The 22,847-nt window shown below is 45.8% G+C and overlaps 1 protein-coding gene across 1 annotated transcript in view; it reads right to left on the reverse strand.

Annotated features, from left to right (window-relative positions):
- Positions 1-22,847, reverse strand: part of FBXO43 (F-box protein 43) — a 167,818-nt gene that overhangs the window by 64,917 nt on the left and 80,054 nt on the right. Inside the window, exon 3 of the mRNA XM_069220551.1 lies at positions 3,372-3,474. Coding sequence (XP_069076652.1) covers positions 3,372-3,474 — 103 coding nt within the window. The remainder of the gene's footprint in view (positions 1-3,371; positions 3,475-22,847) is intronic.

Genomic DNA, 22,847 nt, shown 5'->3' on the forward strand with positions numbered 1-22,847 from the left:
CAACGGCGGTTTCACTCTAGTAACAACCCCAAGATGGGAAACACAATTTTTAGGTTTCACCTGCATGGAACATGCTTGTTATGTTGTGATGTATGTTGAATTAATAAACAACGACAAACAACTCTTAACAGTTTATCAAATTTAAAACAAACATTATTATAACATGTTTCTAATAATTAGAATCCAGTTAGATGGTAGGATAGAATGCAAAAGAAAAACCAAAGGCGAAACCCATTGGCTTTGCCAATGCTTGTTCTATTTGTGGTTTAAAACGGTTTTAGATTGGTTGCTATGAATGGCTACATTTCTGAAATTCCTGATGCCTGCATCAAAAAATTGCCAAAAATGATTCCTTCCAGATGCATGTTTTCTTAACTTAAATGATCTTCAAATTAGAAAAATTATATGTAAATGTTCTGGACTTGGCTCACGCACACAAACATTCTACTGGTTATATGCATATCTTAGCGATTCCAGTGTTGAAGATCTAACTGTATAGATGTTGAACTGTTCATATTTGCACCACATCATCCACCTCTTAATACCAAAGCTTGAGCTACATGTTATTACAGGATGAGAGAATACTTTAAGGAGACCTTTGGCGTGCAACTGTTATCCATTACTTGCAATGGGATTGTGGGACCGCAGGATAAGCACTTATAAAGATAACTTGCCACTCACATTTCTACAGTTTTGTAGTGGGGTTGAGGGGGTTCTTTATAATGTAAGTTGGCTCTCTTTGAGAACATATGTGGACCTGTCGCAGTCTCACAGACTTAGAAATCTGCCACTAAACAGTAAGATGAATAGCTGGAATTCTCATTCTAAATCTAGCCTCATTTAAACAATCTTATACAGGAAACAACTGTTACATTGCCACTATGTACTCTGTTTCCAAATTATTATTTTTATGACACCTGTTTTTCCATTTGTCATCTCTCTTCTGAATTCTGGCACTGTGAAATCAAATCAAATCATAAACATTTATAAAGCGCGCTACTCACCCGTGCGGGTCTCAAGGCGCTAGGGGGAAGGGGTTACTGCTGCTTGAAAAGCCAAGTCTTGAGTAGTCTCCGGAATGCAAAGTGGTCCTGGGTGGTCCTGAAGATGGTGGGGAGGGAGTTCCAAGTCTTGGCCGCCAGGTAGGAGAAGGACCTCCCACCCGCCGTGGAGCGGCGGATGCGAGGGACGGCGGTGAGAGCGAGGCTGGTGGAGCGAAGAAGACGGGTGGGAGTGTAGAAGCTGAGGCGGCGGTTGAGGTATTCGGGTCCCTTGTTGTGGAGGGCTTTGTGTGCGTGGGTGAGGAGTCGGAAGGTGATCCTTTTGCTGACGGGAAGCCAGTGCAGGTGTCTCAAGTGGGCGGAAATGTGGCAGTTGCGGGGTATGTTGAGGATGAGGTGGGCGGAGGCGTTTTGAATTCGTTGCAGACGTTTCTGGAGTTTAGCAGTGGTTCCGGCGTATAGGGTGTTGCCGTAGTCCAGGCGGCTCGTGACGAGGGCGTGGGTCACGGTCTTTCTGGTGTCGGCGGGGATCCAACGGAAGATCTTTCGGAGCATGCGGAGGGTGAGGAAGCAGGAGTATGATACAACGTTGACTTGTTTGGTCATGGTGAGAAGTGGGTCCAGGATGAAACTGAGGTTGTGTGCGTGGTCTGAGGGGGTCGGTGCGGTGCCAAGGGCCGTGGGCCACCAGGAGTCATAAAGGTAGTTATGGAAGCACCTTGACCACATCTCCATTTTGGTGTCTGGAGGACATAATGCAATAGCTGTGATACAAACACACAAGTATGTCTTTGGGGGGAGAAGGGGGTGGGAGAAGGAGGGGGATTGGGGTGTGGTTGGGCAGATGGCGTTCTGATCCTCTAGTGTTTCTGGAATGCAAATGAATGTGGAAGATTCTGGAAACTGACATCTTAACCAGAATCCATTCCAGGGTTTACAGATTGGCAAATCACCATTTACTCTTTAGTTTTACCTTGGATTTCCAACTTCAGAGGGCCTCCTTTTCCTGCACAATATTTGCAGGTTATAAATTGTACTTCCTAAAGAAGATCAGTGGGTTGTAATGGTGTCTTCAGCTGGCTTCTTTCTCTGGAGAAGTGACCTGGCATGGTTTCCTTTTTTCTGTTCCACAGTTTCTTTCTGTTTCGGATGAGCTTGTTTGTACTCCAGAGGATTATTTTACTGATTGGTTCATTTAGCCTATTGCATTTTCATCTGCTTCTTAATTTACTCCTAACAATATTTCAAATTTGGAGGAAAGAGTGAATAAGATTTATTTGCGTTGCTTAGAACACTAGCCTTGTCAACAACTTTGTCTTGCTTGGCTCTTGGCAGGAAGGTGCATCTGTGTCTTCATTTTCGGAAATACCCCACTCCACCCCATCTCTTCCTTCAAATAGGATTCTAAAGTGTTTTCAAATCTATACTACAGATGTTTCCTAAAGTGTCTAATTGTATTCCCTCCTTATCTGCTACCACTACTGCCTTAGGTTTGGCTTGTCCAAGAGGCATTACAATGCATCTTTTAAAGTTTTGTAATTGTTTTTAGATTTTGCATTAAATTCCAAAGAGGAAGAATGAGCTTTTATTATTTTATCACCAGGTTCCGAAATGTGCTTCTGAAAAATGACTGTTGCTCTTTTCATATACCGTTCGTGGTTAGTTTCATATTTTTAAGTAGTTCATCACAAAGGCCCTCCAACCTGGCTCGGTACTAATTTAAATATACAATGCACTTCTAATAGTCCTTTGTGATTAAAACTTGTTATTTCACCTACATAAATCCTTAAAGTCAGAAAGTCTTTCCCCATTTCATGATGTTACATGTTTTAAAGGCATTTATTATCTCAGGATGTTTAGATCTGTTAGGCCAGTTGTATTGTTTAAGCAATTGTTATGGTTAAATAATATTTTTTTTTTCAACTCGCTTAAATTTAAGAGCAATGCCTACCCTATTTCTTTGCTGGAAATACAGGCCAATAACTGCTGTCAGAGATACAGTTTCATATACGAACATTTGAGAATTTAGGCAGTATTGTTACAACTGCTGGTTTCTTGAGATGGTTGTATTTCAGGATGTACATAGTTGGGTATAAATGTTAATCCGGGCTCTGTTGCAGGTTTTTATAAATGTTTTCATATTATTTTATGGATATCAGGTTTATAATCCAGTTATTTTAGATTATGTGGTATATAAATGACATGATAAGTGTGACGGGATACATTTCCCCAGAAGTGATATGTTTCAAAACGCAAGACACATAGTTAGACGTGGGCAGAATGAGCATGCTTTGGGGAAATCTGTAACTAAAACAAATTTGAAAAAGGTACACATTTTTGGAAAAAGACAAGACGTATTCCCGATGTTACCTCAGTTTCTGCTTTCAGTTCTTTCATGTATAATTTTCTTCTTCTATGTGCGTGTTTATCTTGTATGACAATTTCTTGCCAGTCTCTGCTTACTTTCCATACACTGTAAAAAAGAAAAAAATATTTTAAAGCCAGCAATATGTTGTTTCTTTACATTGCCACTGATGATTCGGAAAGAAAACGGTTCGTAATTGTAATCCTAGTCATGCACCACAGGATTCTTCAATAAAATACTAAAGTACGAATCCTCTTCTAACAGTTTTTTTTAATGTGTGTGTATCAGTACTTAGCAAGTAAAATTAACTTGTTACTCTTAACATTCAAACAATTAAAATTAGAAACCCGATTAGAGCTAAAACAAACCGACTTGGCCAGTTAAAATTCCGTCTTTAAATTAAAAGAAAAAAACAAAAACAGACAACTAATTGAGCTGGTAGCTCCACTTTCATGTAATGCTTCACTCTAGTAGCAACGAAGACCTCAGTTTATTTTGAAACAGTAGCAACATCCTAATCCTCAATGGATTACCATCCCATTGCATTCATCAGCTTCTCATATTTCTTCCCCATTATGCGTCTTTTCTCTCTCTGTTAAAAAGTATAGTATCACGGCCCACTTGTGGAATTGCCTGAACACATTTTATGCTATATATATAAATGTGCGTATGTATTTAAATATTGAAAATGGTTTAAAATTAAGAAACAGGCAATTTATATATTGTTTTTACTTTAATTTTTACGTCTGGCACTAGCCAGTTTTGATTTTTCTAAAATTCTCTCTCTCTCTATATTATATATATATATATATATATATATGTATATATATATATATATATATACATACATACACACTAAGGATACTGTAAAGCCTTTGAAAGAGAAAATCTTTCTTTCCTTATTACAGGGGCTTTCTGAAGTCAGAATGCACCTATAGTACAAGTTACTTAGCTTCGGTAGCGATATATGTGGTAGGGACATATTCTAGTTGCAGATTCCTTATCTTAGAATTTCCCCAGGCATCAGACTGGATCCGGTCTGGAGATTTTTTTACGAGCAATACCCTTGTGCGTCGTTAGGTGGCATCGGTCGACTCCGTGGGTGTCGTAGTATCCGTGATGATGTACTACATAGATGCCGCCTCAGTGTAGTGACAGTTTCTTTTCACGATTTTTCCCCACCAAAGCACAGAGCCGCGAAGAACACTGAAATTGGTGCGTCAGAGCTAAGGCCCTGAATGCGGAAGCCCTGACTCTAGAAATCAGTTCGCCAGTGGGGAGGATGAGTGGGTCGGTTTGGAATCTGCAACTAGAATATGTCTCTACCAGATATATCGCTACCGAAGGTAAGTAACTTGTACATCTGATAGATACTTATAGTTGCAGATTCCTTACTTTAGAATAGATAACCAAGCAATGCCATCCTCGGAAGTGGGCTGCGAACCAAGATCTTACTAGAAAATCCTGCACGACTGAACGACCAAAGTAGCCGTCTCTACGGGCCTTACTGCCCAGGCAGTAATGTTTAGTAACCCTGGGCAGGGTTGCCCACGTTGCTGCCTGGCAGATATCCAGGACAGGAACTCAGCGTGCTAACACTGTGGAAGCAGCAGCTGCTCTGGTAGAATGAGCACGCAAGCCCTCAGGGGGTTGCTTCTTTGCCAAAACGTTCCACATCTTGATGCAAAGAAGGACCTAACGCAAGATGGTATGTTTTTGCACCACCTTCCCTTTCTTCGCACCCACATATCCAACAAAGAGTTGATCATTGATCATCCACCCAGAAATCTTTAGTACGATTGAGATAGAACGCCAACGCTCTTTTTGGATCCAGGCAGTGGAGTCTCTCCTCCTCATGAGAAGGATGTGGAAGTGAGTAAAAAGTAAGCAAAGTGATGGACTGGCCTACATGAAAAGGTGTAACGATTTTGGGAAGGAATGAGCCCCTAGTGCGTAACACCATTTTGGGTGCACAGACAAAAATGGAGGCTTAGAAGATAGAGCCTGAAGCTCACTCACTCTGCAATCATAAGTGATGGCAACAAGAAAAACAGTTTTGAAAGTAAGGAGCCATAGGGGACCACTGTGCAACGGCTCAGAGGGCACACACATTAAGTAAGTAAGGACAAGATTGAGGTCCCACTGAGGCATGATAAACGGAGCGGGAGGAAATAATTGGGTGAGACCCTTAAGGAATCTACTAACAATAGGAGACTTAAGAGGTGAAGGCTGATAAGGCAACCTAAGAAAGGCTGAGATAGTCGATAAATAGCCTTTAAAGGTGCCCAAAGCAGAGCCCTGGTGGGCCAAAGAAAGAATGAAGAAAAGATCCTCAGAAAGAGGAGCAGAGAGGGGGATCAACAGATTTGTTGGTACACCATGCCACAAATTTATGCCAACGACAGACACATACCATTTTGGTGGAGGGACGCCTGGCTGTCACGATTACACCACACACTTCGGGTGGAAGGTCAAAAGCCGTCAACTGCCACCGCTCAATCTCCACGCATGAAAGCAGAGATTGGACATGTTCGGGTGGAGAATCGTCCCCTGCTGCGGCGACTGAAGATCCTCCCGAAGGGGCAGTCTGAGTGGAGGATCGGTGGCCACTCTGAGTAGCTCTTTATACCTCACTCTCCATGCCCAGTCCGGAGCCACCAAGATTACTTGGGCCCGGTCGTTCTTGATCTTCTTGAGAACTCTGGACAGTAGTGGTATAGGCAAGAAGGCGTAAAAGAGTCCGGAGGTCCACTCGAGGCAAAAAGCATTGCTGAGCGATTGCCACCTTGGAAACTCCAATGTGCAAAACAGCTGACATTGCAGGTTCTCTGCAGAGGTGAACAGATCTAACCAAGGCTCTCCCCACTGCTGATAGAGACGTTGCACCACCTCCGGATGGAGAATCCATTTGTGATCGGCTATGCATTGACAGCTGAGTTTGTATGCTCTGGCGTTCAGAGAGCCTGCCAGATGTTGAACCACCAGGTTGATGTCCTGATGTGCCAGCCATGTGCGCATCCTGACAAAGGGTCCAGGACCCTACTCCGCCCTGTTTGTTGCAGTGCCACATGGCGGTATTGTTGTCCATGAACAGTTGCACCACTTTCCCTTTGAGAGAGGAAAGAAATGTTTTCAACACAATCCTGATCGCCCAGAGCTCCAAAATATTGATATGGAGTCCAGAGGCCTCTGATCTCCGCCACTCCCATGTGGCTGCCTCATTCCAAAAGTGATGCATCCGTCACAATGGATAGATCTGGTTGGGGAAGGGAGAGGGATCTGCAGTTGACCCAATGCCGATTCGAAAGCCACCACTGCAGGTCTTTCGCAGTCTCCTCAGAGATCTGAACCATGTTGAAGAGATTTTCCTGATGCTGCGCCCACTGGAACTTTAAGTCCCAATGCAGAGCCCGCATATGCCATCTGGCATGTGTCACTAGCAGAATGAAAGAGGCCATCAGGCCCAGCAGCCTCAGAGTCTGTCTCACCGAAACCCAAGATAGAGGCTGAAACATCGGAATCATAGCCTGAATATCCTGGACTTGCTTTTTGCGAGGATAGGCTCGAAACTGCACTGGGTCCAGAACAGCTCCAATAAAAGGGAGTGTCCGATAGGGAGTCAGGTGTGACTTTGGCACGTTTATAGTGAACCTCAGCATGTGCAGGAGGTTCGCCGTAGTCTGAAATTGGTAGATGACTTTCTGGAAAGAGTCCACCTTCAACAGCCAGTCGTCAAGTTAGGGGAAGACTGAAACCCTCAAGCTGCGCAGATGAGCTGCAAACACCGCCATCACTTTTGTGAACACCGGAGGGGTGCTGGTAAGGCCGGAGGGTAGCATGGTAAATTGAAAGTGCTTGTGACTTACCATGAATTGTAGGTAACGTCTGTGGGCAGGCAAGACGGGGATATGGAAATAAGCATCCTGAAAGTTCAATGCTATCATCCAGTCTCCGGAGTCCAAGGCAGACAGGACCTGAGCCAGGGCAAGAATTTTGAATTACTCCTTCTTGAGGATGAGATTGAGGGTCTAAAGGTCTAGGATAGGACGTAAGCCCTTGTCTTTTTTTGGGCACCAGAAAGTAGCGTAAAAAAAACAACCACAACCTACTTCTGGCACAGGGAACCCCTCTATGGATCCCTTGGCCAAGAGAGCTGCAACTTCCTGGCAGAGAAGTGCCAAATGATCCTCCGGTAAACTGCTGTATGATGGAGGCATGGCTGGTGGGGCTGTCTCGAAGGGAAGGTAGTAGCCCCTCCAAACGATCTGCAAAACCCATCTGTCCGTAGTGATGGATTCCCAGTGGGGCAGGTGATGGCGATTCCTGCTGTAATCTGATCCGGATTGGGGGGACAGACTAATAGGGTTTGGAGGCTGCAGCAGGGACAGGGGTAGACTGGGTAGACCTCTGGTTCCCTGTCCCAAGGCCACGTGGGTTTGGTGTCCCCAGCCACTCATGGGCAGAACCACATGTGTGGTATGGTGGTTGGGAAAGGGACACGACAGGGCACCCCTTCTGTGGCCACGAAAGGGGCAAAAGGCGGCCTGTTGGGGATGAGGGGCAGTTGAAAGGCCGCGGGACAGAGCCATAGCCCGGGAGTCCTTGAAACTCTCAAGCGCCGAGTCTGCCTTGTCTCCAAAGAGACGGGCGCCGTCTAAGGGCATGCCCCATAAGGGTCTGTTGGACATCCTCTGTGAAACCAGATGTTCTCAACCAGGCGTGGTGCCTCAAGGACACAGTCGTCACAACCTATCTACCTAGAGAGTTGGTCGTGTCCAGCCCACATTGGATAGTGAACTTTGCCATGTCTCTCCCATCGGTAACAGCTTGGGAGACAATAGCATGGGCATCCTCCGGTATGTGCGGCAAGACTTGCGCGACCGTATCCCACAGATAGTAAGTATAACGGCCCAAAAGGCATGCGGTGTTCACTGACTGCAGCGCTAGCATGGAGGAAGAAAACATCTTCCCAAACTGGTCCAGTCTTTTTGATTCCCTATCCAGAGGTGCGGAAGTTAATGCGCCAGAGGGTGATGATGCCTGGATAACAAAGCTGTCAGGTGTGGGGTGTTGGGACAGGAATTTAGGGTCATTCGGGGCAGGCCGATGGTGGCGTGCGATTGTCCTGTTCACAGGATCCCATGTGCTGGTCTGGACCAAGTACCCAAAGGGACATCAGTGAGGACTTAATTGAATGGAAGAAGAGGCTCAGAAGTGGAAGCCCCTGGTTGAAGCACCTCCATCAGGAGATTAGATCTGATCTGAACAGTAGGCATCTCAAAGACAAGGATATCAGCCACCCTACTGACCACCATGGAATAAGTAGCTCCCTCCGCCGTAGCCACGGTAGGAGAAAACAGCATGCCAATGTCTAGAGAGGTATCCAGACCACTGGCCTTGTTGTATAGGTATTTTAGTTAGGTTTTAGACACATTGTTTTAACTAATTAGGCCTGCCGCTGTGCACTTTCACTCTATTACATTTTACACGGCATTGCATTATTTTTCTAGCAATAGCTTCATTTGCTGTGCTGTTTTATTTTTCTCTCTCTTATTGTCCTTTCGCCTAGGAATGCACCATGTTCTTCGTAGGACATATAGTTCACTTTGTACTTTCTCCAAGGCTACAGTCTGATAGGGTTTCCAACAGACATGGTATGCTTTGTCTCCTGCATTCACGGAAACACACATACTCATACGTGGGGACCATTCCTTAGAATGTCAGCGGTGTTATTATAAAACACCCCTTAGTCCCAGGCACGTTAGAGGGAGATTCCAGTCAGATGACCACGTCTGTATGCGGACTCCTGCAAGATTCGATACAGCTATTTGTTTAGACGGCCGAGCCCTGAACTGGATGGGGATGGTGTCTTTCTAGACCTCAGGCCTCTTCTTCAGGTATGAGGGATGATGTTATCCCAGGAGGAATCCCAAAGGGCAGATTAGGCTTAGCATACTGTGCTCATACTTAGCGTAGGTGAGGGGTTATAGATCCACTCTCCTGTTTAGACAGTATGGTAGGACTGTTCTTGTGTTTTACATTTGTAGTCACATGCCTGCTCCTATTGTCTCATTATTCTAGTTATTGCTATGCACCTGCTTTTATCAAAGATGCATATATTTTATGAAATGCTTATTTAGATATATTCTGCCTCTGTTGTCTTTGCCCGAGTGCGATCCTGGAAACTGAGAGAACGGGATGCGATCTGATGTACCGGGATTCCCTGGGGAGTCTATCTAACCATGAGCTTGGTTGCCACAATCATCTCGGTCAGAGATGGGGCGCTGCTAGTTAGCCAGAAAACCCATAGATTAGGCCGAGAGGTGTCACCAGGTGGGGAGTGGTCCTCAGTACTCACTACCCAGGTGATCCTACCCCTATATGTACAGAAACCCTTAGAGCACGCTCCTCGAAAGGGATGTTTGTAGAACTGCAATGTGCCCAACAGTTTTGCATTGTCCATATCAGTTTTAATAGCCAGCAAAGTGTCATCAATGTGCTTCACTAAGACTGTCTCTCCATCATATGCCATGTCAGGTATTTTAGCCTTAATGATGTGGATTTCAGCCAGCCTTGTCTCCGTAAAACCACGCTCCTGCTGTCTGAAGCCAGTGGAGGCATGTCCATCGCACAGTCAATGATTTCAGAGGACGTGCACTGTCTTTCTTGCAAGGTCTTTCTTCTGACTCCCCGTCTTCAGGCACTAGATGTGTCAAGGCACTGATGTCTGACCACATCTGACTGTCGTAACGGCCTAAGATGGCAAATGAATTGGCCGTACAAACTGTAATGGCAGACATAGTTAAGGAATGCTTCCCAATATTACATAAGTATCTGACTTCTCTGTAAGGCGGAGCAGAAATAGGAGTTGAAAGGTTTTTTTGAGCGATGACGTCCATTTGCGAGACCACAGAGTCTGCTTTAGGATGTCCTGTTAGGCAAGGGGGGGATCTTCAGGGTTTTGGCACGACTATACTTCCCGGTCTGCTCCTTAAAGTCATACAAGAAGCTTCATCGAAATAGGCAAGTCAAATCTTGCTGCAGCCCGTCCCATTAAGTTATGTAAGCTGGTAGTGATGGAGTAGCAAGCAGATATTCATCCCACTCACAAGGTGGATGGATATACTGGATCCCACCTTCTTCCCTGTTGTCTTCTGATGATGATGGATCCTCTCTTGGGGGCGCTGCAATATTGGAGGCCAGTGTCATCTTTGGTGTTATTGGTGGTAGCATAGGTCTTGGTGTTGCTGGAGTAGATGGTGGTAGTGGTGGAGGCACTGGTTGGTCCTTCTGAGGCTCTGGGAACCTTCTGCGGTAGTGCTGCAGCATAGCCTGTAAGTCCTGCACAAGCAAGAGAGGCACTTAAACATCACTATGTGTAGGTAGCGGCTCTTGATAGTCCTGATAGAATGGCACATGTCAATGTTTGGCCTGCGTATTGTAGTAGTGGCCATATTATGATTCCTCATCTTCTTCGTCATCCTTCTGGTATTTTACCAGGAGTTCAGCTGAACTATATGCTGGGCCAATTGGACCTTCATCCTCCGAGTCCTCTAAATCTAATAGATGGATTGGAGGGAATGGTGAAACTTTGCTTGGGGAGACGTCTTGAGACCTTAAGAAGGTCTTTGAAATTGTTATTGTCGTCAACTAGGATGTTGAAGAGGTAGTGGCGGTGAAGGTCAACGCAAGGTCGTTGTGGATGGTATGGTGGTTGATGGTGGTATCGGAGTCTTAGTCGGCAGAGGCCTTTGATAAGGAAATCTTCATCAACGTGATTAGAGCATTGACAGCTGATGTTGTCTGAGCCGTCAACGGTCTCATCGACAAAAATGTGGTGACCGCCGCTGTAGTGGTTGTCAATGACAGTGCTGTGAATGGTGCTCTAGAATGGATTTTAGGCCTCACCTTCAACATGTCTGAAGCAGGCATAAGCAGGCGCGTCTGAAGCAGACGTATGCAGGCGGTCTGAGGTCTTGGCGCAAAGGAGGCAGATCTTTAAGTGACCCATGATGGGAAGTTTTTAAGGCCTTCCTGCTTTCCTCAGAGGTCCTCTGGTCACTGGACCAGTCCCATTTTGCAAGACCTGGCAGAAGTGTCACTATCTTCCTCAGAAGATATTATGAATAAGCATAAGAGAAGCTCCCTCTCCATTCAAGGTTTTTTGATGAAAAGGTGTGGCATACCTTGCGTTCTTTCACTTTGTGCTGAGTGTAGAGGCAGTCTTTATGTGGGTCATCCACATGCAGTCTCTTTTCCCCCACAACATTTGCAGGATCTAAAGATACCTTTCTTTGAAGTATCAGACATTATGAAGATGTCCTGAAGCTGGTATGAAGACAATGGAGCAGAGTTCAGGGAGACTCCCTTCATACAACGTTTGTTAGAAAATCTAAGAGACTGGAGCTCCTGTGGTAGGGGTTCTAAAGGGTGCTGTCGCCTGATTGGATGGACTTCAGGTCTTTTCAAATGATGTGAATAAACTGTGAAAGTCAATGCACTTAACATTGTCATACATGTCAAATTTCTGTATAGTGAAATTTAATGATACTGTGAGGCTCGCACTTTGCTGATGGGGAATAATTCAAGCATGTTTATCCAAAGTGTATGTTGGATAAAAGTGTATGAAAATCAAAGTATCATTGACGTGTTGAGAAATTACATGATACTTTAGATAATGTATGAGACACTTTTTGAGATATTGTATGTTGGATGAAAGTCAAAATATCATTGACATTTTGAGATATTTTTGGAGATGTTATATGTTGTATGAAAATCAAAGTATCATTGATGTTTTGATACATTATATGATATTTTAGATACTGTATGAAAATCTGAATTATATTGTCTTAAAAGGAAAAAAAATGTTTAGAAAAATATTCTTGTTTTTAAAAATTGGTATGTAATGCAATGTCAGTATGTGGTGATTATATGGTACAAATATGTATATATCTACTAATATATAAGAATAATGACATTAATAGAAAGAGATTGAGTAGGATGTTTATTATGAGTGGTTTGAACATGGCTATATGAGAACTACGTTTAAAAAAATATTTTTGTATGCCAGCAATACTAGTAAGGACTTAAATTGACGAAATATGTAAGAAGAAGTTACTTACCTTTGGTAACGCATTTTCTGATGGATACATTAGCTACCTGTGAATTCCTCACCTTATGAATTCTCCGAATGCTGGCGCATTTGGAGAATTCATAAGGTGAGGAATCCACAGGTAGTTGTATCCATCAGAAAGGGAATTTTTACTTTTGTTATAATATTAACCCCGTCCTTTAATTAGTACAGGGGTACCTCTCTTAATTGTGGGTAAAAGGAATAAAATACAGTGTCGGATTCCAAAGGATGTACTTTTTCTCCACTTGTCCTTCCAAAGGTTTAGCAGACAAAGGAATGAAAAATGTATGCCTCATTGACATCATTCAATACAGAACCAACACCACCACAACTGCAAACATTCAAAACTACCCAAGGTCTCGTATACTGGTGGAATAGTCGCATTGCTGACCTTCTTTACTGGTTGATTGGTGACATCAACTGGAAAGATATGGGAAGATGGCACCACTCAGGTCTTTGGAGAGCATGTACACAAGTCAGAGGGGTTGTCAGCAACCTCCTTATGAGAAGAATGGGTATCTACATGAACCTCTTGTCTTTGATATTCTGGACACAGGTGTTCCTTTGATCTTTGTCATTGTTGTTGAATAGTTAAAGCCCTCATCCTGTTATCAACTTTGAGATTTGCATCTTCTTGAGCAATTAAGGTTGTGGGTTTTCTTCCTTCTGTTGCTTCTTTCATGGATCCTCCAATATTTCTCTACTGTGCCTCTTATGCCTATGTTGTATCCTATTAAACTCTTGTGGTTGTGGACAGTTGAGTCTGAGGAGCAGCTGGTATAAGTGCAAAAGGCGCTGGAACAGGAGCTAGCACTCCTGTTTGGGTAGTTAGACTCCCTTGTGCGGTCAGAAGTGGCTTGTGCATCAAGGAGGGGGCAAAAGCCAATACAACGGTGTTTTCTGAGCCACCATGGTGTCAGTCTTGGAAGTTGAAATCTAAACAACAGAAAAAGTTTCAGGACTTCCAGGTAATATATTTTTTTGGGCAGTGTATGTGGTAGGTGAAACGCCGGCAGGCTCTGGAGAAAGAGGAAGGATTCAGATCCTCTCTTGTGATCTCCTCAACTGTAAGGTATGAATCACTGATGGCGGTGGAGCAGATGGGGACTGTGGAAGGTAGGAGAGCTGATGGACAATGTCATGATCACTACCTGCACAAAGCTAAACTTCACAGTAATCACCCTTTAAGCGAATTCAAAACTGCCTTTATGTCAAACAATCAGGAGTACTAGGACTCTAACTCTAAATAACAGATTAAAAAAGAACAAGTTACTTACCTTCGGTAATGCTTTTTCTGGTGGATACACTGACTACCTGTGGATTCCTCACCTTATGAATTCGATCCCTGCGCCAGCATCCGACGGAAAGTCTTCTTCCTAGCTGTCTACGTCGACGAAGACGTCATAATGGCACGGCTCCACGGGACTCCGTCTGACGTCAGCGTGCCAATAAGAGGTCCCCGTCGGCGTACTAACGTCAGTTTCACCTCACTTTTTTCGTGTCTTTAAAGCAAATAGGAGTAAACCGACCATGAAAATTTATAAATAATATAGAAAGATGTACACCCGCAAAAACCTTGATCATTTAAACAATCCATTCTTATTTAAAGCTGGGATACATAAATATACAAAATAAATAGAGAAATATCACTATATATATATATATATATATATATATATATATATATATATATATACGCTTTCATTTATATAAATATAAAGCTAAATACTCCAAGATAAGAGTGTAACCAGGTAGGCAACGGGGAGGCGGGAGGGACCGTGAGGAATCCACAGGTAGTCCGTGTATCCACCAGAAAAAGCGTTACCGAAGGTAAGTAACTTGTTCTTCTGATGGATACAACTACCTGTGGATTCCTCACCTTATGAATAGAGTCCCAAGCAGTACCGCACTCGGTGGTGGGTGCCCACCTGAATACACTAAGAAATCTTGCAATACCGAGCGAGCAAAGTGACCGTCCCTCCTCATCTCGGAGTCTAAACAGTAATGTTTCACGAAAGTATGGAGGGACGCCCAAGTTGCCGCTTTACATATGTCTACCAATGGAACTCCCCTCGCCAGAGCCGAGGATGCAGATTTAGCTCTAGTAGAGTGGGCCCTGATACCTTCAGGAGGGGCCTTTTTTGCCAAAGAGTAACAGATCTTGATACACAAGATGACCCACCTGGAGAGTGTTCTTTTCTGTACAGCTCTGCCTTTCTGTTGACCAGCATACCCATCAAATAGTTGCTCATCCAAACTAAAGTCTTTAGTTCTTTCGAGATAAAAACTCAGGACCCTCCTAGGATCCAACCTATGGAGGCTCTCCTCTTCCTTAGACAGGTGGGGAGGAGGGTAAAAAGCAGGAAGAGTGATATTCTGCCCTAAAGGAAAAGGGGTGACAACTTTCGGCAGAAAAGCAGCCCTGGTTTTTAGAACCACTTTATCAGGAAAAAACACAGTGAAAGGAGGCTTAACGGAGAGCGCCTGAAGCTCACCAATCCTTCTAGCAGAAGTAATCGCGATCAAGAAAACAGTCTTGAAGGCTAAATATCTCAATGAACATGAATGCATGGGCTCGAAAGGCGAACCCATTAAAAATGTTAAAACAAGATTTAAGTCCCACTGAGGCATGTGAAAAGGAGTAGGAGGAAATCTATTCACCAAACCCTTAAGGAACCTATGTACAATGGGAGACTTGAATAAAGATGGCTGATCCGGAAGGCAAAGAAACGCCGACAGAGCTGCCAAATAACCCTTAACTGTAGCTATAGCACCGCCTTTCTTCGCCAAACTGAGAACAAACAAAAGTACATCTGAAAGATGGGCCTTTAAAGGATCTTTTTGGTTCTCTCCACACCACAGCACAAATTTTGCCCACCTTCCGGCATAAATAGATTTAGTGGAGTGTCGCCTGGACGATAGAATAACATCCACTACATCCGGTGGGAGAGAAAAAGAACTCCGGTTGCCCTGTTCAATCTCCAGGCATGAAGGTGCAGGCTCTGGAGGTGGGGGTGTAAAACCTGCCCCTGCGATTGAGAGAGGAGATCTGCCCTGAGCGGGAGACGGAGTGGAGGGCACTGAGAGAGTTGAAGTAGTTCTGTATACCATACCCTTCTCGGCCAGTCCGGTGCCACCAATATGATTTTGGCCTGGTCTTGACGAACCTTCCTCAAAACCCAAGGAATCAAGGGTATAGGGGGAAACGCGTAAAGCAACTGGCCGTTCCAGGACATCTGAAACGCATCCCCCAACACCCCTTGCATCGGATACTGGAGGCTGCCGAATAACGGGCAATGCGCGTTCTCCCGAGTGGCAAATAAATACACCTGAGGAGTACCCCACATCTCGAAGATGTGGAGGACTACATCCGGATGGAGATGCCACTCATGATCTAATGAGAAGTGATGACTGAGAACGTCCGCACGTACATTCAACACTCTGGCCAAATGATTTGCTATCTGTTAGAAATGGGGTCTTTGGTTGACAGTCAGGTTACCCCCTGTTCAAGCAAGGACCCTCACTCTAGTCAGGGTAAAAGAGAATCACCCTCAGCTAACCCCTGCTTACCCCCTTGGTAGCTTGGCAGAGCAGTAGGCTTAACTTCAGAGTGCTAGGTGTAAAGTATTTGTACCAACACACACAGTAACTTAATGAAAACACTACAAACTGACAACACCAGTTTAGAAAAATAGGAAATATTTATCTAAACAAAACAGGACCAAAACGACAAAAATCCACCATACACAAGTCAAGTTATCAATTAAAAATCAAAAAGAGTCTTTGAGTAGTTTTTAAAATAACACTAGCGCTGCTAGAGTGAAAATGTACCTGGTGTGCGTCAAAAATAACCCCGCACGGGCGGGTGTGCGTCAAAAATAACTCCGCACGGCGGTACTTCAGTCAAAAATCCAGCCGCACGATGATTTGAAAATCCCGCAGCGCAGGTTGTGATCTCCCAGCCTCCGTCAGCGATGCTGCGCGTCGTTTCTCCTGCTCCGTGCGTCGATTTTTCGGTCGCGTTTCCTGTGAGCGTCGTTTCTCAGCTGCGGAGCCAGCGGCGCGTCGTTTTTTTCAGCCGCAGATCGGATTTGCGTCAATCTTTTCCCCGCATGGCGCTCTGTGCGTGGATTTTCTTGTCTTTAGGCTGCCAGCTTCTCCTTTCAGGGTCCCAGGAACTGGATGGGCACCACAGGGCAGAGTAGGAGTCTCTCCAGAGACTCCAGGTGCTGGCAGAGAGAAGTCTTTGCTGTCCCTGAGACTTCAAACAACAGGAGGCAAGCTATAGATCAAGCCCTTGGAGATTTCTTCTCAAGATGGAAGGCACACAAAGTCCAGTCTTTGCCCTCTTACTCTGGCAGAAGCAGCAACTGCAGGATAGCTCCACAAAGCACAGTCACAGGCAGGGCAGCTCTTCTTCCTCAGCTATTCAGCTCTTCTCCAGGCAGAGGTTCCTCTTGGTTCCAGAAGTGTTTCTAAAGTCTGTAGATTTGGGTGCCCTTCTTATACCCATTTTAGTCTTTGAAGTCACCTTTCTTCAAAGGGGACTCACACCTACTTGTGAAATCCTGCCTTGCCCAGGCAAGGCCTCAGACACACACCAGGGGGTTGGAGCCGGCATTGTCAGAGGCAGGCACAGTCCTTTCAGATGAGAGTGACCACTCCACCCCTCCCTCCTAGCAGAGATGGCTAATCAGGAAATGCAGGTTACACCCCAGCCCCCTTTGTGTCACTGTCTAGTGCGAGGTGAAAAACAACCCAACTGTCAAACTGACCCAGACAGGGAATCCACAAACAAGGCAGAGTCAGAGAATGGTTTAAGCAAGAAAATGCTCACTTTCTAAAAGTGGCATTTTCAAACGCACAATCTTAAAATCAACTTTACTAAAAGATGTATTTTTAAATTGTGAGTTCAGGGACCCCAAACTCCACATGTCCATCTACTCTCTAGGGGAATCTACACTTTAATCATATTTAAATGTAGCCCCCATATTATCCTATGAGAGAGACAGGCCTTGCAACAGTGAAAAACAAAGTTGGCAGTATTTCACTGTTAGGACATATAAACCACATTACTATATGTCCTACCTTATCCATACACTGCACCCTGCCCTTGGGGCTATCTAGGGCCTACCTTAGGGGTGCCTTACATGTAAGAAAAGGGAAGGTTTAGGCCTGGCAAGTGGGTACACTTGCCAAGTCGAATTTACAGTGTAAAAATACACCCACAGACACTGCAGTAGCAGGTCTGAGACATGATTACAGGGCTACTTATGTGGGTGGCACAACCAGTGCTGCAGGCCCACTAGTAGCATTTGATTTACAGGCCCTGGCACCTCTAGTGCACCTTACTAGGGACTACTAGTAAATCAAATATGCCAATCATGGATAAACCAATTACATACAATTTACACGGAGAGCATATGCACTTTAGCACTGGTTAGCAGTGGTAAAGTGCTCAGAGTTGAAAAGCCAACAGCAACAGGTCAGAAAAAAATAGGAGGCAGGAGGCAAAAAGACTGGGGATGACCCTGCATAAGCAAAAGTCCAACACTATCAAGCAAATCTGATGGTCCTGAGCCCAGGACCAGAGTCGTAGGGCTTCTCGGCAAAGAAGATACGACCCCACTCCTCCTTGCTTGTTTATATACCACATCGCAGTAGTGTTGTCCGTCAGGATCTGAACTGACTGACCGCGAAGGGAAGGGAGGAAGGCCTTGAGCGCCAAACGTACAGCCCGCAATTCCAACAGATTGATATGCAACATCTGTTCCACTGGAGACCAACGACCCGTGATCTCCAGGTCCCCCAGATGAGCTCCCCACCCTAGAGTGGAAGCATCCGATATCACTGTGGCCACCGGAGGTGGTAGTGAAAACGGTTTCCCTTGGGAAAGGTTGCCGTCCACTGACCACCAATGAAGATCCGCTACAGCGTCCCTGGAGATCTTTATTGAATCCCTGAGATCCCCTTTGTGCTGGAACCACTGTCTGCGGAGACACCACTGAAGAGCCCTCATATGCCAGCGAACATGAGTGACCAACAGAATGCAAGAAGCAAACAGACCTAGCAGGCGTAAGACTTTGAGGACTGGAACTGCCGCTCCTCTTTGAAACAAAGGAATCAGTGCCTGAATGTCCCGTACCCGCTGAGGCGGGGGGTAGGCCCGAAACCTTGTTGTGTCCAACACTGCCCCTATGAACAGGAGGCGTTGAGAGGGCTCCAGGTGAGATTTGGGTACGTTCACTGAAAAACCCAGATCGAACAACAACTGCGTTGTCATTCGCAGATGAGACCAAACAATCTCTGGAGACTTGGCTTTGATCAACCAATCGTCCAGGTAGGGAAAAACCGCTACCTCCCTCTTTCTGAGATGTGCTGCAACAACTGCCATCACCTTTGTGAAGACCCGGGGTGCTGAAGTAAGACCAAACGGGAGGACCGCGAACTGGTAATGCTGCGATCCGACCACAAAACGGAGATACTTCCTGTGCGACTTGACTATGGGAACATGAAAGTACGTGTCCTGCAAATCGACAGACACCATCCAGTCTCCTTCGTTCAAAGCCAATAGCACCTGCGCTAGGGTCAGCATTTTGAATTTTTCCTGCTTGAGGAACAAATTCAAAATCCTCAAGTCAAGGATCGGCCTTAGACGACCGTCCACCTTGGAAATCAGGAAATACCTTGAATAACACCCCTGACCCCTTTCCTGCAACGGTACCAACTCTATAGCGCCCTTTGCCAACATGACTACAACCTCCTGTTGCAACAACAGAAGATGTTCTTCTGAACAAAAGGAGGGACGGGGAGGGAAGGGAGGAGGAAACTCCTGAAAGGGGAGAGCATAGCCCTTTTCCACAATTCCTAGCACCCACAAGTCTGTTGTAATTGACCTCCATTGCTGCAGAAAAAGACTCAATCTTCCTCCTACAGGAGAAGTGTGACTGATAAAGTGGGGAAAACTAGGGCTGCTTCTGCTGCTGTCCGCCCGAGGAGGATGAAGAAGAAGAGAGCTGCTGGGCTGGACCTCTAGCCCTGCCCCTACCTCGCCCCCTGAAGGCACGATAGGGCGGGTTGGCAGGTTGTTGGGCATACGATTGAGACCTACGAAAGGCAGAGCCTCTAGCAAACCCTCGAAACCTACGAAAAGGCCTGTACATAGTAGCAGAAGGGGTCTGCAAACCCAGGGACTTAGCTGTAGCCCGACAGTCCTTAAACTGTTCAAGGGCAGAATCTGCCTTGTCCCCAAACAGCTTTTCCCCATCAAATGGAAGGTCCATTAACGTGGACTGTACATCCGACGAGAAACCCTAAGACCTTAGCCAGTCATGCCTTCTCGTAGCCACCGATGTTCCCATGGCCCTGGCTATAGAATCCGTAGTATCCAGGCCAGATTGAATAATCTGCTGTGCAGCCGCTTGCACGTCCAAGAAAAGGGCCCCAAAAGATTTTCGCACTTCCTGTGGCAGATCTTTTGCCATCTCCTTCGCAGAGTCCATCAGGGCATGAATGTATCTGCCTAGCACACAAGTGGAATTGGTAGCTTTCAGGGCCATGCTACAAGAAGAGAAAATTTTCTTCGAGGATTGCTCCATCCTCTTGGGTTCTCTGTCTGTTGGAACACCAGGGAATGTCCCAGGGGCAGATTTCGCAGAACATGATGCCTGAACCACCAAACTCTCTCCGGAGTCGGGTGACGAGATAGGAATGATGGATCTCCTGGGGCACTCCTATGCCTTCTCGCCACTGCCCTGTTCACCGCAGGAGATCTCACCGGCTTTCTCCACAGGTCCATAATAGGCTCAGTCAACGCCTCATTAAAAGGCAACAAGGGGTCAGCACTGGAGGAAGAAGGATGAAGAACCTCCGTGAGCAAGTTAGTCTTGACTTCTGCCGAGGACAAAGGCAAATCTAGATAGTCAGCCGCCTTCCTCACCACAGCATGGAAAGAGGAGGCCTCCTCAGTAAACTCCCCCGGAGAAGCAATGTCCCACTCCGGGGAAGTATCCAAGCCACTTGCAGTGGCAAGTCCTTGAAAATCATCAGAGGGCTCTATCTCACCTTCCTCAAGCCTTCTGTACTCCTCTTCCTCCAAAAGCCTCAACTCCTTCCTCCGAGATCTTAAATGGGTCTCCAGAGCCGGCGTCGACAAGGACTCCATCGACGCCGATGACCTCAAACCTTGAGTTTGGTTCCGGAAGACCCCCGGATTCAACCGGCGCCGGCGCCGACCCGAAGTCGGCCAATGACCTCCTCGACGCCGAATGCGCAGAAGGAGATGGAGCCGGTCTGGATGAGGCCACCAAAGACGCCGGATGGCGCGGAGAAGGAGTCGGACGAGAAGCCGACGGATCCACAGTCCCAGGCGAAGGACTCCTGCCAGGGGAAACCCCCGGCGCCGGACCACCAGGCTCTGAAGGGCATGAATGGAGCAGCCCTGTACGACGCCGGCGAGCCCAAATTGAATGCCAATGGCCCCGTGGGACCCGCCGGTGCACCAGCAGGGGCCATGGCTTGAAACACAGCATACATCGCATTAAAAAATGCGGCCGGATCCGTCCCTGGAGTCGGGAACACTGGGTACTGCTGTGTAGACGTCTGGGGAACATCAGGATCCCTCGGTGCCGGTAAGAAACGAGGACTATCTTGAGTGACCTCATAGACTGAAGGCGCCGGTGACAACCTCGGACTCTCCGGCTGAGGCGTGACCGTAGGACTCATCTCCCACGTCTTCTGGCGCCGTGACGAACGAGACCTCGACCTCGAACGACTCCTCGATCGGCTCCGCTCTGAACGGCGCCGAGAGTCATGATGACGCCGCTACTTATGTTTTTTGGGAGAAGCATGGGAAGAAACCTTCTTGTGTTCCTTCTTCTTTGCCTTGGCCAAGAAGAGCTTCGCTTCTCGTTCCTTCAGAGCTTTCGGATTCATGCTCTGGCACGAAGAACAGCCTTCCACATCATGCTCAGAGCTCAAACACCAAATACAATCCGAATGGGGGTCGGTCACAGACATCCGACCCCCGCATTCCCTACACGGCTTAAAACCAGACTTCTTCGGAGGCGACATTGTAACTTCACAAGATCGCTACAGTAACCAACCGGCCAGGAAGAAAACCGTTGAAGTCGAATGCACGGAAAAAGGAAAAACTGACGCTAGTACGCCGACGGGGACCTCTTCTTGGCACGCTGACGTCAGACGGAGTCACGTGGAGCCGTGCCATTATGACGTCCTCGTCGACGTAGACAGCTAGGAAGAAGACATTCCGTCGGATGCTGGCGCAGGGATCGAATTCATAAGGTGAGGAATCCACAGGTAGTTGTATCCACCAGAAAATGTCTGTATTTGTGCTTGTATTAAATGCCTGATAATCTACAGAATTTCAGCCAGAAATACCAAGAGCACAAACTATGATTAATATTTTAAACACTTGGTTTTAATGAATACCTAATACCAAACTAAAAACAATTTTGTTTTATTTGTGTTTTTTTTTTTTTTTTTTTTTACACCAGAGTATTTCTCTACAGACTTAGTTATAAGGCTACTAACCCAACTCGAGCCCACAAACTTCCCACTTTAACCCGCCTGGATGTGTAAAGATGCAAATATTTTCATCACCGGTTCAGAGCTTAAAAAATATATCTTATCAAGAATGAGTAGGTGCTAATGTACTTAAGAGTGGAGTAGTTGAACACTGAAAATGAAAATGACAAGGCTGTGAAAGGTGTACAGCACTTGGATCATTAATGTGCCAGACCCTATGCTACTCTTAGAGCAAAATAGGAAGGTGTGCTGACTCTGGCGGGGTAATGGAGGCAAGAGGTCACTATGTTAACTGGACTCAGACTCATTCAATTTAAATACCAGCATAGGGTACACCACACACCAAAACGCCTATGGAATTGTACTGGAGGAACATGCCTAATTGTTTATGACACTCATCAGGTGGGTCACTTTTTCTATATTGTCTAGGGGTGCAGAGTGATCCAGCTGTATCGAGGAGAGAATAGTCAAAGGCTATTTACTGTGGTAGATTGTCTGATCCACCTCAACCCTAAACCATTTCTCTGCCTCGTAAATGATGAGAATGTGGCTAGGATACTAAAATACAAGTAAACCTGGGGTCCAGACTGGTGGTACCAGGCACTGGGCGTTTACCAGGGAGGCTGGAAAGGTCAGGGTCTGCTTTTGGTACTGTGGGGAGGGGGTGGGTTTATAGCAGTGCAGCTGTTTTAAAAGCACTGCAGAGTTCCTTGTATATTCAACAGTTTTCAGGCAACGATAAAAGTGCCAAAATATTTCAGGTGATTAATATACCTGCTGGAGTGAGATCTTTTGTCTAGTG

Source organism: Pleurodeles waltl, chromosome 2_2, assembly GCF_031143425.1.
Source record: "Pleurodeles waltl isolate 20211129_DDA chromosome 2_2, aPleWal1.hap1.20221129, whole genome shotgun sequence".
NCBI classification, from domain to species: Eukaryota; Metazoa; Chordata; class Amphibia; order Caudata; family Salamandridae; genus Pleurodeles; species Pleurodeles waltl.